At 40.6% G+C, this 22,704-nt stretch overlaps 1 protein-coding gene across 2 annotated transcripts in view; it reads left to right on the forward strand.

The window, feature by feature from the left end:
- Window positions 1–22,704, forward strand: part of ACAN (aggrecan) — a 155,317-nt gene that overhangs the window by 45,963 nt on the left and 86,650 nt on the right. For both annotated transcript variants that reach the window (XM_073618438.1, XM_073618439.1), the window contains exons 2-3: window positions 12,151–12,227; window positions 15,104–15,487. In XM_073618438.1, coding sequence (XP_073474539.1) covers window positions 12,158–12,227; window positions 15,104–15,487 — 454 coding nt within the window. In that variant the 5' untranslated portion in view covers window positions 12,151–12,157. The remainder of the gene's footprint in view (window positions 1–12,150; window positions 12,228–15,103; window positions 15,488–22,704) is intronic.

Raw genomic sequence — 22,704 nt, forward strand, 5'->3', positions numbered from 1 at the left:
TGGTGTTGCCCCTAAAACATGTTAGCTATTTAATATGCCTTTTTTACCAAAAATTAAAATTATCTTGAACTTTTCTGTTTCGGTCTGGCAGTCCGTTCTGTATTTCTGTCATTCAAATAAATAGGTTGGCTTAACGCAAAACACATTAACATCATAGGCGCACAGGGTGTGCCAGGTGTGCCTGGGCACATCCTAAATACCCCATGTGGCACATATTGCCCCTGTTTAGACCCCTGATATTTCACCCAAAAAAAATATATATATATAAAAAAAATGTAAAAAATTTAATTGTAAAAAATAATAAAAAATAAAATACAAAAAATAAAAACTACTGACACCATCCACTGCTCTAATGACATTGTCAATATATACACATACACGCATATGTGTTTGAGCTTTCGGGTGCACACCTATGATTAACATGCTTCGTAATGTGCATTAGCATGCATGCATTAATGTACCACAATGGACCAACCTTTTGTAAATGGGCCCTAAGACTTTGTACACCTTTTGTTTTGATGCGTCTGGAACATGTTTACCTGATTTAAACTGATAGGTCATTTATCTTTAAACACTTGCATTTGCTTGTTTTGACTAGGGATGAGCTTAGGTTCGTTTGGAATCTGGGTTCAGTAAGACTCCAGACGGAAACTGTCGGTGTCTGGCCATTCAGCTGCAGGCTGGAAATCCTCTACCCCACAGATGCACATACGCTAAGGGACCAGGATGCTTGTGACATCATTGACCTAACATGGTCACATGGCCATGGTGTGTGTTAAATGTACCATAATAGGCCACCCTTATGTAAATGGGCCCTAAGACTTACAACTTACGTACAACTTTTGTTTTGATGCACCTGGAAGGTGTTTAGCTGATTTGGAACTGATAGTTCAGGTTAGCTTTAAAAAAAGAATTCCAGATATGTCTTTTTTTAAATAGTTACATTAGTTACATTGGTTCAGCTTGGACCAATGTAACTATGCATAAACCAAATGTAGACTGTAGCCCAAACCAGTGAAAATAGTATCACTCAAATGTCCCCAAACCTGTGTCAGTCGGATCAGCATGTGAATAGACTGGTGCAAGACAGACAGGATTACCTTGTCAGGCTCTAGTGGACTTCAATGGTGGCCTTGCACACAGACACCGACTCCCTGTTGCACAAATATGAATGAGATGGGAATGCATATACGCATATGCATAAGCCTTACCTGTGGAATCCACATAAAAGCTGGAAATCGCTGTAGTAGACACTGTTACTTCAATGATCTCCGCTAGCCTCTGGGTCCCATGCTGAGAGTGGCTGCCCTGCAACCTTCTGAACACACAGGAGGTTGACTTTCCTCTCCCCAAATTGGGGGGGGGGGGGGAGTAGTCTGAATTTGAGAGAGACCTTCACTTGTATTTGCACAAGTGCTTGGAGGACTGGCTTCAGCAGGTCCCTAACGAGTGAAGTCCCCCTGAGTTCAGCCTAGGTAAACTAAGGAGTACCTTACCCCATCCGGATCTCTGGGTCCCAGGGATTCAGGGTTTGAATCCCTTCCTCTTTAGAGGTTTGGCCATTTTTGCACTCTCATGAACATTTTTTTGTGTGCTGTGATTTCATGGTCCACTTCTTTTGTTCACAGGGGTTCAGCAAGCACCATACAATGGAGCTCCATATAAAAAAAAAAAAAAAAACCAAGACGTTGGCCACTTGGCATGGTCACCATTCAGAGAATGCTTTGAACTTTCTCAATAAATGCAAAGCATTCCCTGATTGATCAGGGTGGAGAGCATGACATCACCGCCCCACCTTTCCAGCATGTCCATTCAGCGAATACTTTGCATAGATTGGTTTCCTACACCCAGAAGCTAGTTATCTTCACTAGCTTCCAGAGGCATTGCCTAAGTATGGTATATGCATAGTTATATTGATCCAAGCTGGACCAATGTACATACAGTATGTACAGAATTCCATACCTGGAATTCTTCTTTTAAGCAGCGCTCCACCCTAAAGGGGAGGTTCCGCTTTAAGGACTCGTCCCCCACTGCTCTTGAAAAATTGGCACTTTTTGAGCGGGGTACCCGATTTTGACAAGTACCTGTTCTCCGAACCTCCCTCCCCGCTGCAGTCTTTTGGAACACGTGACAGGTCCCACAAGACTGCTTGACCATTCACGATCCGCAGCACTGCTCGGACATGCGCAGTGGGCACCCAGCTGTGAAGCCACAAGCTGTCAAAGCCGGGTGCCCATTGTTAATTTGCCAGTGCAGAGGAAAGAAGACAGCGGGGGAAACCGGCTGGTGTGAGCACACCATTGGATCGTGGGACAGGTGAGTGGCTGTTTTTTAAAAGTCAGAAGCTACAGTTTTTGTAGCTGCTTACTTTTATTTTTTTCACAGAAAACTGGAACTCCTCTTTAACCACCTGCATTAGCTGATTGTAGCTAGAGATGCGCTTGGGTGCAGTTGGAACCCAGAAGAAAGCTGTCAGTGCTAGGGCAATCAGATGCAGGGAGATGCTCGTGACGTCATTAAATTAATATGGCCACATGGCCATTTTAGGTCAATGATTTTAACCTAATATGGCCATATAGCCATATTAACTCAATAATGTCATGAGCATTCTGAGCATCTTAGCCTTATTGGCCTGGCACTGACAGTTTCCCTCGGAGCCCAAGCTGAACTCAAGCTCATCTCTAGTTCTGATCTTCAGCCTACCAGCCTATAGTATATTGGTTGTCTATACAGAATGTCAACAATCAGTGGAAGTAATAAAAGGAATAATCAGACAGTGTATGGTCTGCAAGAAACCAGGTGTGCCATCCACTTGCGGAGAGACCAATAGCACATTATAAAATAGGAGTTTATTAATCTGAATACGCCATTTGTCAATATTGAATGTTTTAAATGTTGTTTCTATGCGAATGTTTATTTTTTTATCAGATAAATAAATGTCTCTCCAAGAAAGATTTATTGCTCTACCATTATACATATCGTGTGCATGTCTCCATGGAAACACGGCATTGCCAGTATCCATGGGAAGGTGCATTTGTGTTCCTAAAAGCAATTTCTGATTTATTTCAAAGAGTCTTTTATATCAGAGCTTTCACAACAAGACGGCAAAGCGTGGGTATTTATAACTCTGCCCGGTGGTACAATATTACAAATATATTTTTGTTATCATGAGATGTTCTACTGAAAGTATACAGAGAATTGGGATTGAAGGAGCCTACTGGTAAACATTATTTTAGCCAATGTTGCCACGTCCCATCCTGAGTGAGTTTCAAAAAGCCGTATTGTATGAACCAGGCAGCTAAACAAGTTCCGGCATATAGGGTGCCAAGAGCTGATGTGTGCCGAGAGAGGTTTTGAGCACACTGGGCCTGTGTTACCACTAGGCTTGTTGGCTAGTCTGTCTCTTAGTGGGGGTGCCTTAAAAACCTGTTCAATGTGTATCTAGGTAGGGACTATGCAGAAGTAAACTCTACAAAAAGCCTATTTACAAGCATAAATGCTCTTGTCATACGGGCGCAGGTGAACTGAGATTATGGAAGTGAACAAGCAGTTTTTATCGTAAATGATTTAAAGTAGAACTAAAATCAAAGCTTTTTTTCCATGTTTTCCAAGGTTTTTTTGCTATCTATGTCCCATTGGGGAGCTTCCCCTTAACATCATGTCCCAAAGTCACAACAGGAAGTTGAGATAAAGCCCTGCTGGTCACCAGGGTCACAAGAACTAGTATACCCATTGGAAAATTTCCACTCTTTTTCTGTTCTGCTGAACACTCAAAATTTTAGAAGTTCTTCTATTTTCACTCTTGGTGATAATGGTCATTAAGACAATTAGAGAGGGAAAATCTCCCTAACGGGGCACAAAGTTTTGTCTTCAGTTATACGTTAAAGTAGTATTCCAACATAAACCTAAGTAACCTTAAAAATGCTCCTTTCCCCTACTAAAACCTATGCTAACTAACCCATGTAGAAAATGTGTATCCATTTACCTATTTTCATGCCTACCTGTCCACATGATCCCCCTGTGTCAGCAGTGGTGGCTGCAGTGGAATGGCAAGAGAGTGGCTAGGAAGCCAGGAGTGGTGACATCACCCATAGGCTTCCATGTTCCAGCTGATGTTGGCACTCCCTCCTCTCCCCTGCAGCGACTGCTGGCTGACACTGGGGAGCTGGATCATGTGACTGGACTGAAAATAGGTAAGTATATACATCTTATTACACAGGTTAGTCAGCATAAGTGTTAGGAGAGGGGAGGGTACATTTAAAGACTAGTTAGGTTTATGCTGGAATTCTACTTTAAGCTCACAAATTGACTATTAGACTAATGAGTGTTTTCTGCCTTACCTTATTCCTTCCAACCCCCTCCCACCTTCAACATGCTAATGAAATAATCTTTGCATGACATTGTTTATCATGGATTCAGTGATGTCATCACTAGGACTGCTTCTTTATGCAATGCAGGCAGATCATGGCTGGTGGGAGTTGCTGGCATCAGTACTCCTCTAAAGAGTCCTCAACCCTAATGCAAGCAGTTGTCTGGGTTTTAGTAAGAGGTAAAAATAAAATTCCTTAATTGGTGGATGGCAATCTGGAGACGTAGGCATTCCTAGACACGTTTGTATTTGCTTGCAGACTGCCCCAGGCACTGCTCTAGGTACCGCCTATTTGTTATACTATGCCTTTATGATTGAAAGAATGGAAATCCAATGCATGCAAGGGGTGGGCCAGGGACATTCATGCTGGATGTCCTTCTGCCAGGAAATGAGGCAAGCTCTGTCTGGCTTGCCTGCAGCTTCTAATGCACAATGTGATTAGCTCACAGTGTGCAGTGCAATCAAAGTAAGCAAATTCAGTACAGAAGAGGAACCTGTAGAATTGTGCAAGACTGAAGGGTAGAGTTGCATTCAGCTTTTAAAACAGTGCAATCCTCTCCACAAAATATATATGGACATATATATATATAATGATAATTTGATATGCCACTTACAACATATGTATTTTGTATTTTTTTCATTTTAATTACAGTATAAAATATAAAAAATTAGCAGTCTTCCCATATAAGTACACTTCTAAAGAAGCACAGACTGCTAATGTGATGTTCCAATTGTTGGCTTTAAAGTAGAACTGTTGTCAGACTATCAATATTCAAATATTCACACATTCTTCATTTAAATTAAATAAAATGAATCCCATTATAGGACATTTTTTATTGATGGAAGTAAAAGTAAAATGTCTATGAATGGAGGAAGGGGTGAAAAGAGCAGGCATAGTCAGCACTCTTGATGAGTGCCTGTGATCGATCCCTTGGCTTTATTACCCCAGTGGTACCATATCAGAAATAAGTGTATGAAGATTTCAACTAAATTCATAGCCATCAGCACAATTGTAAGTGCAGTCCCTTGTGCTGATTTTTTTTAATGTTTTGACTAACTGTACAAAATAAGGTCCGCGGAGCGCTGCGCTGACGTCACCTCGTGTTACTGCTTGAGTATCCAGAAGGACGGGTTTGTCTGAATGTGCGCCGGCCGGCACTTCGGACTTCAGGCGTTCTTATTGATGCAACATTGTAAGTGCGATACTTTGTTTTTAATCTTTCAAATAAACCCAAAGGTTTTTTTACACTATTGGGGCCTTTATATTTTTTACATGCCACGGGTATCCATTCATGGGCTTGAGTACCAATGAGGACATTTGAAGGGTAGCAAGCAAACTTGGTGCGCCTTGGAGTTAAGCTGTGCCTATTCTACATGCTTTTCCTGATCCTCTGTAATGGGGGATCACAGATATCTGGTAAGAAGTGATTCTTTCTATAGTGGTGGTGGATTCAACACAGCTTTTCGTTCATCAGTGATTGAAGATACATTTAATTTGTGGATGGAATTTATCCCTAAGTTTTGCACGGGTGGATGTCACATTTTCATAGCTTGTTACACTAATGCCGTGTACACACGGACGTACTTTTCCGACGGACTTTCGACGGACTTTTGACGGACTTCCGACGGACAAACGGACTTGCCTACACACGATCACACCAAAGTCCGACGGATTCGTACGTGATGACGTACGACCGGACTAAAATAAGGAAGTTCATAGCCAGTAGCCAATAGCTGCCCTTGCGTCAGTTTTCATCCGTCGGACTAACATACAGATGAGCGAATTTCTCGATAGGAACTGGGTCCGGCAGAAAGATTTGAAACATGTTCCAAATCTAAAGTCTGTCTGATTTTCGACCGAAAAAGTCCGCTGCAGGTCCGATGAAGCCCACACACGGTCGGATTGTCTGACGGATTCGTTTTGTCGGGGCCAGTCTGGTCGAAAAGCCTGCCCATGTGTACACGGCATAAGACTTTTTGCCTTGTTTGGACATTGATTAATAATTTTTATTTATATTTTTCATTTTTAATTCTAAATTTTATTTTTTTTTTTTTTATTTATGGTTCACAAAGTTTTCTTTTTTGGTACTTTGGGATTATTGCCTCAATAACCACATTCACACACCTGTTCACTCAGTTTATTATTTACACAGAACTGTGAATGGTTTCAATTTTGATGTGTTTTATTTATCAATTCATGGCTTATATCTGTTTAAACTCACAGATTTAGCGCAATTCTATTTTCTTTTCATATCTTTTCACTGTTTTGATGTCACACAGAATTGAGAATTGCTGCTTCCATTATATAACAGATTTCATTATTTATAGGTACACATTTTATATCTTAGCGCAGTTTCTTTTCTTTTTTTCTACAAATGAGGTTTAATGTAGAAAATTGTAAAATAATGCATTTGGGTGGCAAAAATATGAATACAATCTATACACTGGGGGGAGAACCTCTGGGGGAATCTAGGATTGAAAAGGACCTGGGGGTCCTAGTAGATGATAGACTCAGCAATGGCATGCAATACCAAGCTGCTGCTAACAAAGCAAACAGAATTTTGGCATGCATTAAAAAGGGATTACCTCCAGAGATAAAACGATAAGGCTCTACAAGACTCTGGTCCGGCTGCACCTAGAGTATGCTGTCCAGTTCTGGGCACCAGTCCTCAGGAAGGATGTACTGGAAATGGAGCGAGTACAAAGAAGGGCAACAAAGCTAATAAAGGGTCTGGAGGATCTTAGTTATGAGGAAATGTTGTGAGCATTGAATTTATTCTCTCTGGAGAAGAGACGCTTGAGAGGGGATATGATTTCAATTTACAAATACCGTACTGGTGACCCCACAATAGGGATAAAACGTTTTTGCGGAAGGGAGTTTAACAAGACACGTGGCCACTCATTAAAATTAGAAGAAAAGAGGTTTAACCTTAAACTACGTAGAGGGTTCTTTACTGTAAGAGCGGCAAGGATGTGAATTCCCTTCCACAGGCGGTGGTCTCAGTGGGGAGCATCGATAGTCTCAAGAAACTATTAGATAAGCACCTGAACGACCGCAAAATATAGGGATATACAATGTAATACTGATATATAATCACACACGTAGGTTGGACTTGATGGACTTGTGTCTTTTTTCAACCTCACCTACTATGTAACTATGTAAACGAAAAACTGGTACACATGGGCCAAAAATCATCCGGTATTGTTCGGTTCTACATAAACCGGCCAACATTCGGCAAATGTATACAGCAGCCTGTCTGACAGAGACCAGTCTAATGGAAAAAAACAGAATTCGATCAGTGCTGGCAGCCAAGGGGCAGTCACCCTATCAAAACACAAAGGCACGGGGGGGGGGGGGGGGATTATAAATCCTATAGATGCTATTTACTGCTTGTTAGCGTGTAACGCTAGGTACACATGGGGAAAAGTTGCCCTACTAACTAAGCGATGTTAGAACGGTGAACTCTCAGGTTTTTTTTTCGTTCAGCCCGCTGGGTTGAATGAAAAATATCTTGCCATGTGTACCTAGCTTTAAGCTTTACCAAGCAGTAGATAGGATTAAAAAACAAAATAAAAAAGCACTCACTTTTTCTAGAAACAGCCAATGTGGGGTAATGTATCTTCAGAGTTTGCAGCAGAAACTTCTTAGTTTGACTTCACAGAGCAGGAATAGGGGACAGAGAAAGAAGAATTCTCAGATCTGACTTGAACAACTTCACTCATTTTGTTAATAAAAATAAAAACGAATGCGCAAACCACAAAAATCAAAGAAATAAATAAATGTGGGCAGCCGCCCACATTTAAATGTGTCCCCACATAATAATAAAAACATAAAAAATATTAAATGTGGCGCTACCTCCAAAGTGTTAAATGTAGTGCTACACTATGAGTGAACACAGCAAAGAAGCTAAAACAAATAAGAATAGTAACAAAAAATGTGTAGCCTCTAAACAGTGGATCCAAATCTAAAGGGCTGTGAAAAGTCATTAAACATCCTCTAATAACGCATATAAATAACTAACAAACTTGAATAAAGAACAGTGTCCATACGCGATGTCACACAAAACAGCAGTCCATAAAAATTACAGGAAATAATTGAAAAATGACAAACATTAAAGTGCATAGGCAAGAACAATGGTGAGATGGATTAAAAAATACAAAAATAAAATGTCAAACTTTTTAATGGAATACAGTTTAAAAAAATAAATAGACCGAAATTATATATATATATATATATATATATATATATATATATGCTCCCCTGCAGCCCCGGTGTGAGAGCCCCAGTGCTTTCGGGCGGTGCAGCCTGGTGCAGCATCTTTCGGGTGGTGCGGGAGCGGTGTATACACCTCTCCTCCACCGCCTCTGCCATTGAAATCAATGGGCACCGCTGCCGAATCGATTTGCGGGTTCCTTTAACCCTTTATTCGCCACTAAACTCTTTTGCAGCATTAAAACGCCGCTAACGCCCCTGCCCCAGTGTGAAAGTAGCTTTACTGATACAGGGCGGCAGCTGCGTGCAGGATTATGTATATATATGTGATTCTGCACTTCTGCCTGTAGGGGGCACACACGCACCACTTCTGCTTTGGTGATTCACAGCAGAAGATGACAATGTCCTCTGGAGATTGTTAGGAAAATACAGAGAACTGAGTCCAGGCTTAACTGAGGCAAGGCTAATCAAAGCTTATCTCAGTTTTGACAGGGGGGAGGGGACGATCCTGTGTCTCTGCAAAGCAGGGACTAGAATTGATCTTTTGCCTTAGTGAAAGCAGCACACTGTGTACACACAAACACTGGCTAGGCATACAGCTAACCCTTAGATCCCCCTAGATGTTTAACCCCTTCCCAGCCAGTGTCATTAGTATATTTTTAGCACTGATCACTGTATTAGTGTCACTGATTCCCTTAAAGCGTCAATTAGTGTCTGATAGTCCACCGCAATATCGCAGCCACGCTATAAGTAGCTGATCGCCGCCATTACTAGTAAAAAATTTTAAATATCCATAAATCTATCCCATAGTTTTTAGACGCTATAACACTTGCGTAAACCAATCAATATACGCTTATTTTTTTTTTACCAAAAACATGTAGCAGAATACATATTGGTCTAAATTTATGAAGAAATTGGATTTTTACATTTTTTTTATTGGATGTGTTTTATAGCAGAAAGTAAAAAAATATTTATTTTTTTTCAAAACTGTTGGTCTTTTTTTGTTTAACTAAAAAAAAAACGCAGTGGTGATCAAATAATGGTGGGAAAAAAATGACATATGTTTTATTTGGGTACAGTGTTGCACGACCGTGCAATTGCCAGTTAAAGTAACGCAGTGCCTGACCTGGTCATGAAGGGGTGTAAATCTTTCAGAGGTCTAATGGTTAAAGAGTATCTTCGCTCACCACCCCCCCCCCCCTTTTTTCCCCTTCCATGCTTATCTGGTGGTCCGTTGCTTCTATTTTCTACACTCACCTGCCCAGAAGATCCAGCATTGTCCTGCTGAGATCCTCTGGTTCTCTGCAACCTCTCAGCCCTGCTTCGCCATATTGCTTATGACATCATCAAGAGGCCCGCGGGCTCTTCCTGGTTCCGCCCCAATGCGCATCCTGATGATGCTGCACTAGGCACGCCCCCCTCCTCCTTTGTGTATAAAGCGACATTCCCCTAGGTGAATGACGTGCATTATCGTCCCTTTGTCTCCTGGGATATGCGCGTCACATATCCCAGGAGGCAAAGGGAGGACAAGGCACGCACGTCATCCACCTAGGCGAACGACGTGCAAAGGTGGGCAGGGCTACAATTTATTTGTTTTTAAGTATACAAAAGAAAATGACAGCCCTAATCTGTTAGCAGAGGGAAGGTGGAATCGATAGGAGGAAATTGTTTGCTGAGGGTAAAGATCCGCTTTGATAAATGTAGCCAAACATTTTGCTCTGTATAAGGGGTCTGGCAAGGATGGATAGGGGGTAAAAGTCCCCTGGACCACGTTAACATGTATCTAAAGCCAAATATTAGTTTTGCATATAATAGTAGGGAAAGATTCAAAATATTGGGGGTTATTACCTAAAGGAAAATCCACTTTGCACTGAAAGTGCACTTGGAAGGGCAGTCGCTGTAGATCCGAGGGGGACATGCAAGGAAAATAAAAAATAGCATTTTAGCTTGCACATGATTGGATGATAAAATCAGCAGAGCTTCCACTCATTTCAAATCTACCCCTTAGATTTAGAGAGACTGCACCTCCAAGTACACTTTCAGTGCAATTTCATGTGCGCTTGCAGTGCAAAGTGGATTTGCCTTTCGTAAATAACCCCCATTGTCATTTTTTTTCTTTTTTTCTTGCTGTTTTTGCAGAGATTTCTCATCACATCTTGTGCAAAAACAACAGGAAGAGAGAGGAAATTCTCTGCTTGACCGTTGTACCAATTTAAAGAGTTCTTCTCTGTTCCTGTTTCCGTTACACCTGTAAACTTTTCACTTTAGATAAACTTTACTTTTTTCTGATTAAGACTGATAAATTAGGGTGTATTTATAACAAATTTGCATAGCAATTCACCCAGGAAAACTGCACGGACATTCATTTTGTACAAAGGTGGCAAAAAACATGTCTTTAGGCTGTGTCTTGTGCTGGCTAAATGTTTTTTCACTGATTTAAAAGAGAAAATACCACATTTGGCCACTAGATGATGCTAAGTACCATTGGAAATTACTATGGTGCTTAGTCAACTACAGTATTTTCTGTTGCAGACCGTTGTTTACACTTGCCAACCGTAAAACTATGTCATTTGTTTGACGTTAAATACCAGGGTTATGGCAGCAGCTAACTGCCATAACCCCCGTTTTTGTTTTTTTTTACTGTAGGCGATGCTCTTTCAGATAAAGGTTTTCCCGCATGAGGTGGATTCACCGCGGGATCACCTTTATAGGCGGCAGGAGGGGTGGCCCCCATTCCCTTGCTTTGCAGTCATTCCCAGGCTTACCCAACCGATCCGGAGCAATCCGATGCTGGCGGTAGTTGGGTATGTAGATAGGTGAGGCCAAGATGGCTGCCACTCGTCTCTATGCCCTTGAAGGACCGGAACGATGTCATGACGTCACTTCCGGTTCCCAGGGTATAGTAAATAATTTTTTTGGGGGGGATCTTTTGCTTTTAAACGGAAATTAGAGATTTGGGGTCTTTGTTTAAAAAAATGTTTAAAGTGTCTTGGGGGCACTCTGCACATGCTCAGTTTGGTGTGTATTGCTGGAGAGGTTTTTTTTTTTCCTGGGAGAGTGCATGTGATCAGCACAGGGCCAATCAGCACTGTCCAGAGAGAGGGTCAGGAGTCATGCAGCCTCATAGTACAGCCAGAGTAGAATGAAAACCCTTCCTACAAGCTTTAACCAGACACTGATAGAAGTCACAAGACTGCTTTAACTGATGATGAAAAAAAGGTATTTAGCAGTTTTGATTTACTAAAACTATTGCATTTCCATGTTCTGTATACTGTGGGAGACCAGATATAGTGAATGCAGGGTCCTGGATTTAATAACAATTTAAGCTCTGGGGAAAACAACCTTGAAAGGTGCAACTTCCCTTGCAAAGTAAACAGCCTATTTGCCTTTAGTAAATCAATATCAGTAAGTATGTAATGAAACTAAAATGTTGTCATAAGAATAAATATCCATGATAAGACAATACTGTGTGTACTTACTTGCCATCTACCTTGCATATAAAAATCTATATTAAAAAAAAAATGTTACAAGATAGCACCAAATAATACTTTTTGGTTTTATTTTACAGGTAAACTATGACCACTTTACTGCTAGTGTTCGTGTATTTGCGTGTCATCGCTGCAGCAATATCTGTGGAAGTTTCAGGTGAGTTTTAAATTAAATAGGTTTCATCTTCTTTATAATCTTCTTTATTTAGTATATAATCGTACTTATTAGGCAGTCGTAAGTTATCACATGGTGCAGATTTTTACAGAGGCTGGTTTATACTTGCCATCTCTATGCCCCGGCATTAATTTCAGTATTTTAATAATGTGATCCTTTAAAGTTGAACTCTAGGCAGGAATTAATAAAAAAAACAAAAAATGATTAAAATAATTGTTACATCATAAAAAATGGCAATGAATGCAACTAGTGTAATTTTTCAAATGTCTCCTGATCTCGGCTTCTTGTTATCACCTGCCCAGCAAAAATCAGACCTGCTTTAAAAGCAATTTTTTGGCAGGCTCAAGACTTTACCATCAAGACACCATCGAGGGGGAAGGAATCAAGACATGGCCAAGTAGTTGGTATAAAAGTTATCCCTCTTAGCAGGAAAACATGATAGGCTAGGTCAGTGATGGCGATCCTTGACACCCCAGATGTTTTGCAACTACATTTCCCATGATGCTCAACTACATTGCAGAATGCATGAGCATGATGGGAAATGTAGTTCTAAAACATCTGGGGTACCAAGGTTCATCATCACTGGGCTAGGACAACATACAACTACTTCCGGCTCTTGGACAATATTCTGTCATTCAATGGAATTTAAAGAAATGGTGTCTTCGTGAATACAGCTCCTCACCATCTTGGCCATGGTGGGGAGAGGTGGAAGTTCCCTGCCACTCCCTAACACCTCCCATAAAACTTCCCTCTAACCTTTCTATTCTGCTTGACCCCCTACTTTCATATTCTACTTTAACCTTTACCTATTTCCCAATACCCTTTACGTTTTTCATACCTTTATGCATCCTTTTTTTCTTTTTTTTTTCCATTTAATGAAATAGTAAATAGTAACATTGGCCGTTTTTTTTGAGTTGGTTGGTTACCTTTTATGAACCCTTGGTCAGATATGGTTACAGGAATATGCAACTTGCAGATATTAACCAACGAGTAAGAATGTCTTAGATGTCATAGGTGTCTCTCTCCCCTCACACCATACTGTCTAATTTTAATCATATCCAGTGGCGGCTGGCGCTCCAGCCAGGGGGCGGCAATCAAACCACCCGACCCCCCCGGATGGATGTAGAGCCGATGACGGTGGCCATCTACCGGATCTCCCTGTACATCCCCCCCCCTCCGGTAATGGCCAATACAATTGCTTCTCCTCTCGGCCAATCGTGCTCCCAGCCTTCACATCCTGATTGGGCAGGAGGAGAAGCAGAAAGGCAATAGCGAATACTAATTCGCTATTGTCACAATAATGTCACAATAATGTTACTCTGCACCCCGAGCCCACCCTTTTTTTAAGCCAATCAGAGCCTCTGGCTTTAATCACGTGCTAAAAAAAAAGAAAAACCCAATTGGAATCCATGCTTCCGGCGCCCCGCATGTAGATTAGGGGCGGGGCACAAGGATTAGGGGGTGGCAGCCCTTCCCCCGTATGGGATGGCCGCCACTGGCTGTGAAGGTTAATCTCCATTATAGACTATTATGTGACTGTACAACTTTTGTACTTCTTACCTTGTTGTAATACCTTGTTTTAAAAATCCAATAAAAAAAGACTGATTTAATAAAAAATATCCCTCACTGCTGCCATAATTTAAAGCATGGGTGTCAACCTGTGGCCCTCCAGCTATTGCGGAACTATAAGTCCCATGAGGCATTGTAAGGCTGACAGTTACAAGCATGACTCCCAAAGGCATGATGGAACTTGTAGTTCCACAACAGCTGGAGGGCCACAGCAAAGTATAACAAAAGGCAAAACCTTTTTTGTTTTGGATAGTGGAGAGGGATTAGAATACCTGTCAGTTTTTATTGCTGTCTGTGTCCCCGTTAAGTAGTCACACTATCTATTTGTCCTGTTTACAATTATCAATGAAAGTGAAAGTAAAAGAAAAGAAAATCCCACATTTTGGGTTGTCCCCAGAAAAGTAATGGAGGGGAAATCTTCTAATGGGGTTCTAATACTAGTTCTGGTGACCTGGGGGGGGGGGGGCAAGGAATTCCCTTAATTTTCAGAGATTTGCTTCCACTTCCTTTTTTGTTATGGGAGAGGAAGTGAAGGGAAATCTCTGCAATGGGACACAGATGATGGAAAAAAATCTGACAGGGGTTATAAACCTTCCTTGCTCTATCCAAATCTTTAAAAAAATGTTTTGCATATAGTTCTACTTTAACTACCTTTGAGGAAAATAAGGTAAGTCAAGATTTGTCAGCAGACTAGAAATGCCAAATAAGTTCCTACGTGGCCCTACCACTTTAACCTCTAATCATAAGTCTATCCATAAATGTAGGCTTAGAGAGGAGCTCCAGTCTCCCCCCAAAAAAAGTCAGCAGCTACAGATACTGTAGCTGCTTACTTTTAATATAAGGACACTTACCTGTCCAGGGATGCAGCGATGCTAGCACCTGAGCCGATTCTTTAATCGGCTTTGGGTGCAGGTGCAAGCATCTTCACTAACTTTGTAGCCAGTTCCCTACTGTGCATGTGCGAGTTGTACTGTGCTTTCTGAATGGCGCTACCGTCTTCTGGGACCTGTGTGTGTCCCAGAAGGCAGCAAAGGGGGAGTGGAGGGGCTCGCGATCTTCCCGGGAAGTGAGAGTGGGTACATGTGAAATCCAGGTACCTGCTCCCCCCCAAAAGTTGCAAATGGGGCAGTAGAGGGGGAGAGGGTGTGAACAAGCGGAGCTTCCCCTTTGCATGGAGCTTTGCTTTAAGCATTCAAAAAATACATTTGTGCAAATGCAAATAAAAATAACTCCCAAAATACTTATTTTACCCAAAAATTGTATGTTTTTTGTCTTTCATGGATTTTCAGACCATGCTAACACACTGAGTGTGAGTATTCCCGAAGAGGCTCCTCTAAATGTTCCGCTTGGACACTCAGTCACCATCCCCTGTTACTTCATCAATGCTGTGGAACATTTGACCGTGGCCCCCTCAACAACACCGTTATCCCCTAGGATCAAGTGGAGCAGACACAACAAAGGACACGAAACAGTCTTACTGGTGGCCACTGATGGCCAAATCCGTGTCAATGAAGCCTACAAAGGACGTATTTCTTTACCAAACTATTCTCTCATCCCTTCTGATGTCAGTCTGGAAATTGTAAACCTGTTGTCCAGTGATTCAGGAGTCTACCGCTGTGAAATCATGCATGGGATCGAAGACAGCCAAGATACAGTCAAACTCAATGTAAAAGGTAAGGTTAACTCGCCCATAATTAATCCTTTCTTGATTATTCTAAAATACAGTTTAAGGTTATATTTATTGAAAAGTGGTGGTGTCTACTGCTTCAGGAATGTCAAAATTACAAAGTGAAATTTTATTAAATGGACATTCAGGTCAGAAGTTTGACTGAAAGCTTTTTATTGGCATATATAAAAATCTGATACCAAGATAAAAATTGATAAAGAATTACCTTTGAGATGAAGGAGCTTCTTCTGAACCATGTAATGTGTGTGATGACTTGTATTTTGTGTTTTGAAAGGAAATTGAGAGTAAATATGTGATTATGTTGTTGGGTTTTGACTTATTCTTGTATTACTTTGAATCCACAAGCTGGAGAGTAGCAGCGTTTTCTGGTAAATACCAAAGATATATATTTTCTCCTGCAATGTGTATATTATTTTTGAACTATCTGAAAAATACCTCCTACTAACCCTACCTGATTATTTTTATTTTTTTAACTGTTCTCACGTTCTTCTTATGTTTATAGATAGACACAGGGGTTGATTTACTAAAACTGGAGAGTGCAAAATCTGGTGCAGCTGTGCATGGTAGCCAATCAGCTTCTAATGTCGGCTTGTTCAATCAAGCTTTGACAAAAAACCTGGAAGCTGATTGGTTTCTATGAAGGATTTCGCACTCTACAGTTTTTGTAAATCAACCCCACAGTTTTACTCTCTGACAATTCCCATAGCCCTGTATATTCTGCTTCCTGAGGAAGACATCTAAAAGTCAGCACTCTCAGATAGTACCTCTTCCTGGTGGAAAGAGAAGGAACGCCATTTTTTAACTGCTCTAATAGTAGAGAACCCTTACCACCAGCCTTCCTGTAGGGGGGCCCGAGCCCCATCAGTTCAGCAGGGGGACCTGGGCAGCAGTGAGGATTAGATCATGGACAGGAGGAGGTGACCGGTGTATTGGGGGGGGAATTACAGGAACTGATCCCCTGTATGGCTTTCCCAGCAGCAGCTGAAAGCTTTATCTCCTTTCCCTCCCACCAGCTTTCAGCTGCTGCAGGGGGGAAAACTATCTGTTCTAGTAAATCCCCCCATCCTGTAGACAATCTCCTTCCCCCCTACTTCTGGGCCAACCCATGTGCACCTCCAGCAGTGCTGATGGCTTCTTCCCCTCATCCTCCCGCAAGCTGCTGCACTGTACGGGGTATTACTTCAGGATGGAGAGCGGTTCAGGTAGGCTGAACGAGGCCCCATGATTTCTAACAGCAGCCCTGTCCAAGGTTAAACCTCCTTTTTTTAACCTCAAATCATGGACACGTGTCCTCTTCAGGGACTTTAGAATATACATTTTTTTTTACAGTTATTGACATCACCTTAGATATATTTGTACATTATAATCATATCCCCTCTTAAAGTGGATATAAACCCTTACATATACCCAGTGAAGTGAACAGCTTCAGATGATACACAGAGATGAAACAAATCCCCCTACATACGTTTTACAGTACAGTTCAGATTGTGTTAGGAGATTTTCTCTTCCTGGTTAGCACTGCAGTGAAGCCTGGGCATACAGCCAAAACAGCTGATTGGAGGAAAGGCACACATGCCCTCTCCTCATAGGTAGAAACATTTAGAGCTGATTGTTGAATAGTTCAGGGCTCTGCTAATCTATTTATAGCATCCTCCCCAACACAAAACTCAGGCTGCTTTTATCATATGTGACGGAGAACTTGTCATAAATTACCAGGCCGATAACAGAAGAACGGAGCAAGAGACAACTGCGGGACTTAGGGCTTTGGAGAGAGATAACAAAACACTGCAGATAGATGTGCCCAGCTCAAATTTCATGAATCGGGTTTACATCCACTTTAAGCGCCTCTTCTCCAGAGTGAATAGCTGTAATCTATGTAATCAGTCCTCATAGCTGAGCTCCTCCATCCCTCTTATTAATTGTGTTGCCCCTTGCTAAACTCTCTAATTCAACAATGTCTTTTCTGAGGATTGATGACCAAAACTGAACTGCATATTCAAGATGACGATGAACCAGTGTTTTGTATAGGGGTAGAATTATTGCTACAGTACATATCTGGAATATATGACCGCATAACAGTATTTTGCTAGCTTTGTTGTCCGTGGGTTTGCATTGCATGCTATTGCTTTACTCTGTGATACAAGCTACAAGCACCCCCAAATCCTTTTCTATCACTGATTTTCCCAGGGAAGCCCCTATTAATGTTTATTTTGCATATGTATTTTTTTGATACCCAAGTGCATAACTTTACATTTCTCAATGCTGAACCTCATCTGCCATGTAGCTGCCCAATTCCTATGTGTCGAGAGACTTCCTGAGTCAAAGCGGTTCTTTGTTTTACATGTGTGGATGCCATACACAGGTGGTCAATGTTCTATTTTCAAAAAGAAAGTCTACTTTCCCATATGGTTTGGTCATGCAGTTAGCTAGCATGAAACATGAGATATTGGGGTTGATTCACTAAAGGCAAATAGGCTATTCTTTGCAAAGAATACTCAATCATGTGCAAGGAAAGTAAGAAATACCACATTTTTGCTTGCACATGCTTGGATGATGAAATAAAGAAGAAAAAACAAAAAATGATAATGGACTTTAAATTGGTAGCCACCAGTAGACCTAAATGAAAGAGAGAGCACTCAATTGAATAAAAATCCAAATTTATTAAACATCATTATAAAAACCACTTAAAATCAAAAAATTAATTAAAGACAGATGAATACTTAATATATACATGTAATATTATTCCAAATAAATAAATGCTATATAAGCACAGAATAACCTGTAGATAATGCCCATAGATATGGTGAGTATGTAGCTGGTGTTAGAGATGATCTTCCATATCAGTGTCCCACAGGAACATTTGATCCCCTGGTACTGTGATCTCCTTCAGGGCCCTGATATGGAAGATCATCTCTAACACCATCTACATACTCACCATATTTATCTGCATACCTACAGGTTAGTCTGTGCTTATATAAGATTTACCTATTTGGGATAATATTACATGTACTGTATATATTATGTATTCACCTGTCCTGAATCAGTTTTTTTTAATTTTAAGTGGTTTTTAAAATGATGTTTAATAAATTTGGATTTGTATTCAATTGAGCGCTCCCTCTTTCATTTGGGTCTACTGGTGGCTACCAATTTAAAGTCCATTATTATTCTTTGTTTTTTCTTCTTTATCCACATTTGGATGTGGTGCCACATTCTGAGTCATGTCTCAATAATTTTTCATTTTTCGTTTGGATGATGGAAGTCAGCAGAGCTACAACTCATTCACTATGGTCTGGGGAAAATCCCCTTGCAGTGTGAACAGTTTATTTGCCTTTAGTAACTCAACCACATTGATTTATTAAACCACTCCACATTTTGATAGACTGCTATATCAATGGTGGTCTTGTGTTTTGGTACCCAGTTGCTCTTTGGATTATGCTATTAAATAACCACTCTGGTGCACCAATTACTTCACTGAAATTAACCATTTGCTGACCGCCCTATAGCAGTTTTACTGCTACAGAGCTGCAGCTGTGCGCCAAATCATGTATATATACAGTGGGGACGGAAAGTATTCAGACCCCCTTACATTTTTCACTCTTTGTTATATTGCAGCCATTTGCTAAAATCATTTAAGTTCATTTTTTTCCTCATTAATATACACACAGCACCCCATATTGACAAAAAAAATTGTTGACATTTTTGCAGATTTATTAAATAAGAAAAACTGGCTGCAATATAACAAAGAGTGAAAAATGTAAGGGGGTCTGAATACTTTCTTCCGTCCCCACTGTGTGTATATATATATATATATATATATATATATATATATATATATATATATATGTGTGTGTGTGTGATCCGGGTCTTACGGGTAGGAGGTGCGAGTGTTTATACAAAGCGAGAGCTGATCAGCGGGTACCGCACACTCCACGTCCGCCAGCACCCGCCGATAATCCTGCAGAGACAGAGAACGGCGGTCTTCCTATGTAAACAAGGCAGATCGCCGTTCTCACAGGAGGGAAGGCATGGATCCTGTGTCTCTGCAAAGCATAGACATGGATCCATGTCTTCCCCTAGTAAAAGCACCTTCCACACTGTAGTAAAACACTGGCTAGGCACACAGTTAACCCTTTGGTCTCCCCCAGCCAGTGTTATTAGTGACAGTGCATAATTTTTAGCACTGATCACTCTATTAGTGTCACTGGTCCTCAAAGAGTGTTAAAAGTGTCAGTGTCCGAATGTCTTACGCAATATCGCAGTCCCACTATAAGTCGCTGATTGCCGCCATTACTAGTAAAATAAACAAATCAAAATAAATAAATATATCCCATAGTTTGTAGATGCTATAACTTTTGCGTAAACCAATCAATATACGCTTATTGGCATTTTTTTACCAAAAATATGTAGCAGAATACATATTGGCCTACATTTATGAAGAAATTTGATTTTTTTTTCAATTTTTTTTATTGGATATTTTTTATAGCAGAAAGTAAAAAATATTGTTTTTTTTTTTCAAAGTTGTCAGCTTTTTTTGTTCATAGAGCAAAAAATAAAAACCGCAGAGGTGACTAAATACCATCAAAAGAAAGCTCTATTTGTGGGGAAAAAAGGACATCAATTTTATTTGGGTACAGCATTGCAGGACCACACAAATATTAGTTAAAGTAACACAGTGCTGTATCGCAAAAAAATGGCCTGTTCATGAAGGGTTAAATCTTCCAGAGCTGAAGTAGTTAATACATAGGGCATGAAACTAGCGGTATGGCTACATGAATTTTCTCAGTGCTACATTTCAAATGGATAGAACACAGGGAAATCTAATCAATACATTGCATCTACCTCCAGCAGTGCTTTCTGAAAATATTTCCTTTAAGAAGTGCCATTATTGGTATACTAGGTTACTGACCAGCGTTGTTCATGGAGCAGCTTAAATGTTTATAACTATTTATTTTACCCTCTCTCTCGATTTTACTATTTTGTATTTACTAACCCACTGTTTCTATAAAATATAAAATAGACTATTCTCACGAAAAGCAATATCATCAAAAATGTACTTTTGGTGGCACAAATATCTGCTCTCAATGTATGTGTTGATCAGCTCCCTTTAAGGCAAATATCAGGATAAATCATAAAACCTTTTTATGTGATTAGCTAGATATGGTATCAAGCTTGGCACCAAATAGTTATTAGACCATCCAGGACTTTAGGCTCATTGAAAATCTGCATTTTAAGTAGTATGTTTCCTTGTAGGTCATACATGGTTCCATAAGTTCATTTTATATTTTTAATTATTAGCAAACAATATGTGTAGTGTAATAACGAACAGTCATACCGAGTACACACGACCGTTTTTTCCATCGGAATCAACTCCCAACTCCGTCGGAATGAAGGTTTTTCCGACGGAGTTCTGCTGAAACTGTCTTGCCTACATACGATCAAACCAAAATCCGACCGTCTAGAAGGCGGTGACGTACAACACGTACGACGGGACTAGAAAAAGGAAATTCAATAGCGAGTAGCCAATAGCTGCCGTCTCGTACTTGCTTCAGAGCATGCGTCGTATTTGGTCCGTCGGAACAGCATACAGACGAGTGGTTTTCCCGATAGGAACTGATTTCGTCGGAAAGATTTAAAACATGTTCTATTTCTAGGTCCATCATTATTTTCTAAAAAAAAAAAAGTCCGATGAACCCCACACATGATCAGAATGTCCAATGAAAAGATTCCGTCTGACTTTTCCTGCCCTAAAGTCCGACCGCGTGTACGCGGCATCAGAGATGAAGAATATACATGTTTAGGGTCACAGAAAAATGTAATAGTTGTATTCCTTTAAAATTTAGGAAGTAAAAAACAGCCTGCCTTTTAGTTACACAAAGCTACGGGTTTTATTTATGCACCATTACAACATTATTTTAATTTTAAAAGGTGCCTTGATCTGAACCCTCTAGATTTTCCTCTTGGAGTAAAACAGGCATTTAATTTCAGTACAAGCTGGCACATAAAATCTCTTAAAAGAAAGTTAAAGTGGTATTTAACCCCAAAACAAGCATTTATTATATAGCAGCTTAGCTTACCAATTCTTAGATGTGATATCTGCACTATTTTTTTCTAGGATTTCCTTTGTGTCACCTAGTGATTTGGTTAGGGATCTTTTATGTTACTAGGAACATCCTAACTGTTTGTACCCAGCTACTGGCTCTTCTACCCTTAGGGGTTCTAAGTGCATTCTAGTACCATCTCCAGAACAGTATGTCTCTGACCCTCCTAAGACTAGAGTCGAAACCCCTGTTAACATTTCTGAATCCATATCACAACCCTAACGGTTGAGAGAGGCAGTTTTTGGGTCATTGCAAACCTCTTGTAGTTGGATCAGATATTTAACCCTGCATTTGGATAATTAGTCTGCTGTTAGAGGCCTTGCATCTTTTAGACTCCTACAACAGAAAATACATTTCCACTATGCCTGCAGTTTGAATACCTCTATGCAGACTGGAAACATCCTTAGGGGTCTTGGGCCCAACCTGAGACTGCGCCAGAGCATTTTCCCTTTGAGAAGGGATTTATTAATAGGTTATCTGTGTTCAATGTGGATACTCCGGTGATCCACATTAACAGATTTACCACTAAAAGGGTCAAGGGTATACTTGGCTTTGGGGAACCTTTCTAATAGGAATCTGAATTTTCTCCTTAGATCCCTGTTTAGGTTGACTGGGTTGGCCCTCTGTCCTGTGATGGTGGTATCTCTGATCTGTTAAACCATGTGTTGAAATGTATTAAACTCCTTAGAGAGGATCCTTTCATTATTGGGTTAGGACTCTACATTACAGAGTGGTTCCAGTAGATATCTGAAATCTTGTGCTTTAGCTGTGATGGTTTATTACAAGCTCTGAACTTGTGTCTCACAATGCATTGGACACCCTGGCTATTTACATTAGATGCTGATGAGACATCTAAGAAACAATGATTCATCTTCCCTTTGAGGGGATCTTTGGTATGGCTCTCGACAATGTCATTGGCAATGCCTCATGTGGCCACTGTATGCTCCAACCAGAGTTCTGGAGATCTGCGGAAGGGTCAAAGGAGCCTCGTCCCTCTACCTCTGAATCAACTCCCAATCAGACCAGTAGCCTGAGATCTAATAATGCGTTTTGCAAGCCATTTGGCATCAGGGTGTGCCCCAATTCTACAAGGTGGGGGGCTGAT

This window comes from Aquarana catesbeiana, linkage group LG03 (assembly GCF_042186555.1).
Source record: "Aquarana catesbeiana isolate 2022-GZ linkage group LG03, ASM4218655v1, whole genome shotgun sequence".
In the NCBI taxonomy this organism is placed as follows: domain Eukaryota; kingdom Metazoa; phylum Chordata; class Amphibia; order Anura; family Ranidae; genus Aquarana; species Aquarana catesbeiana.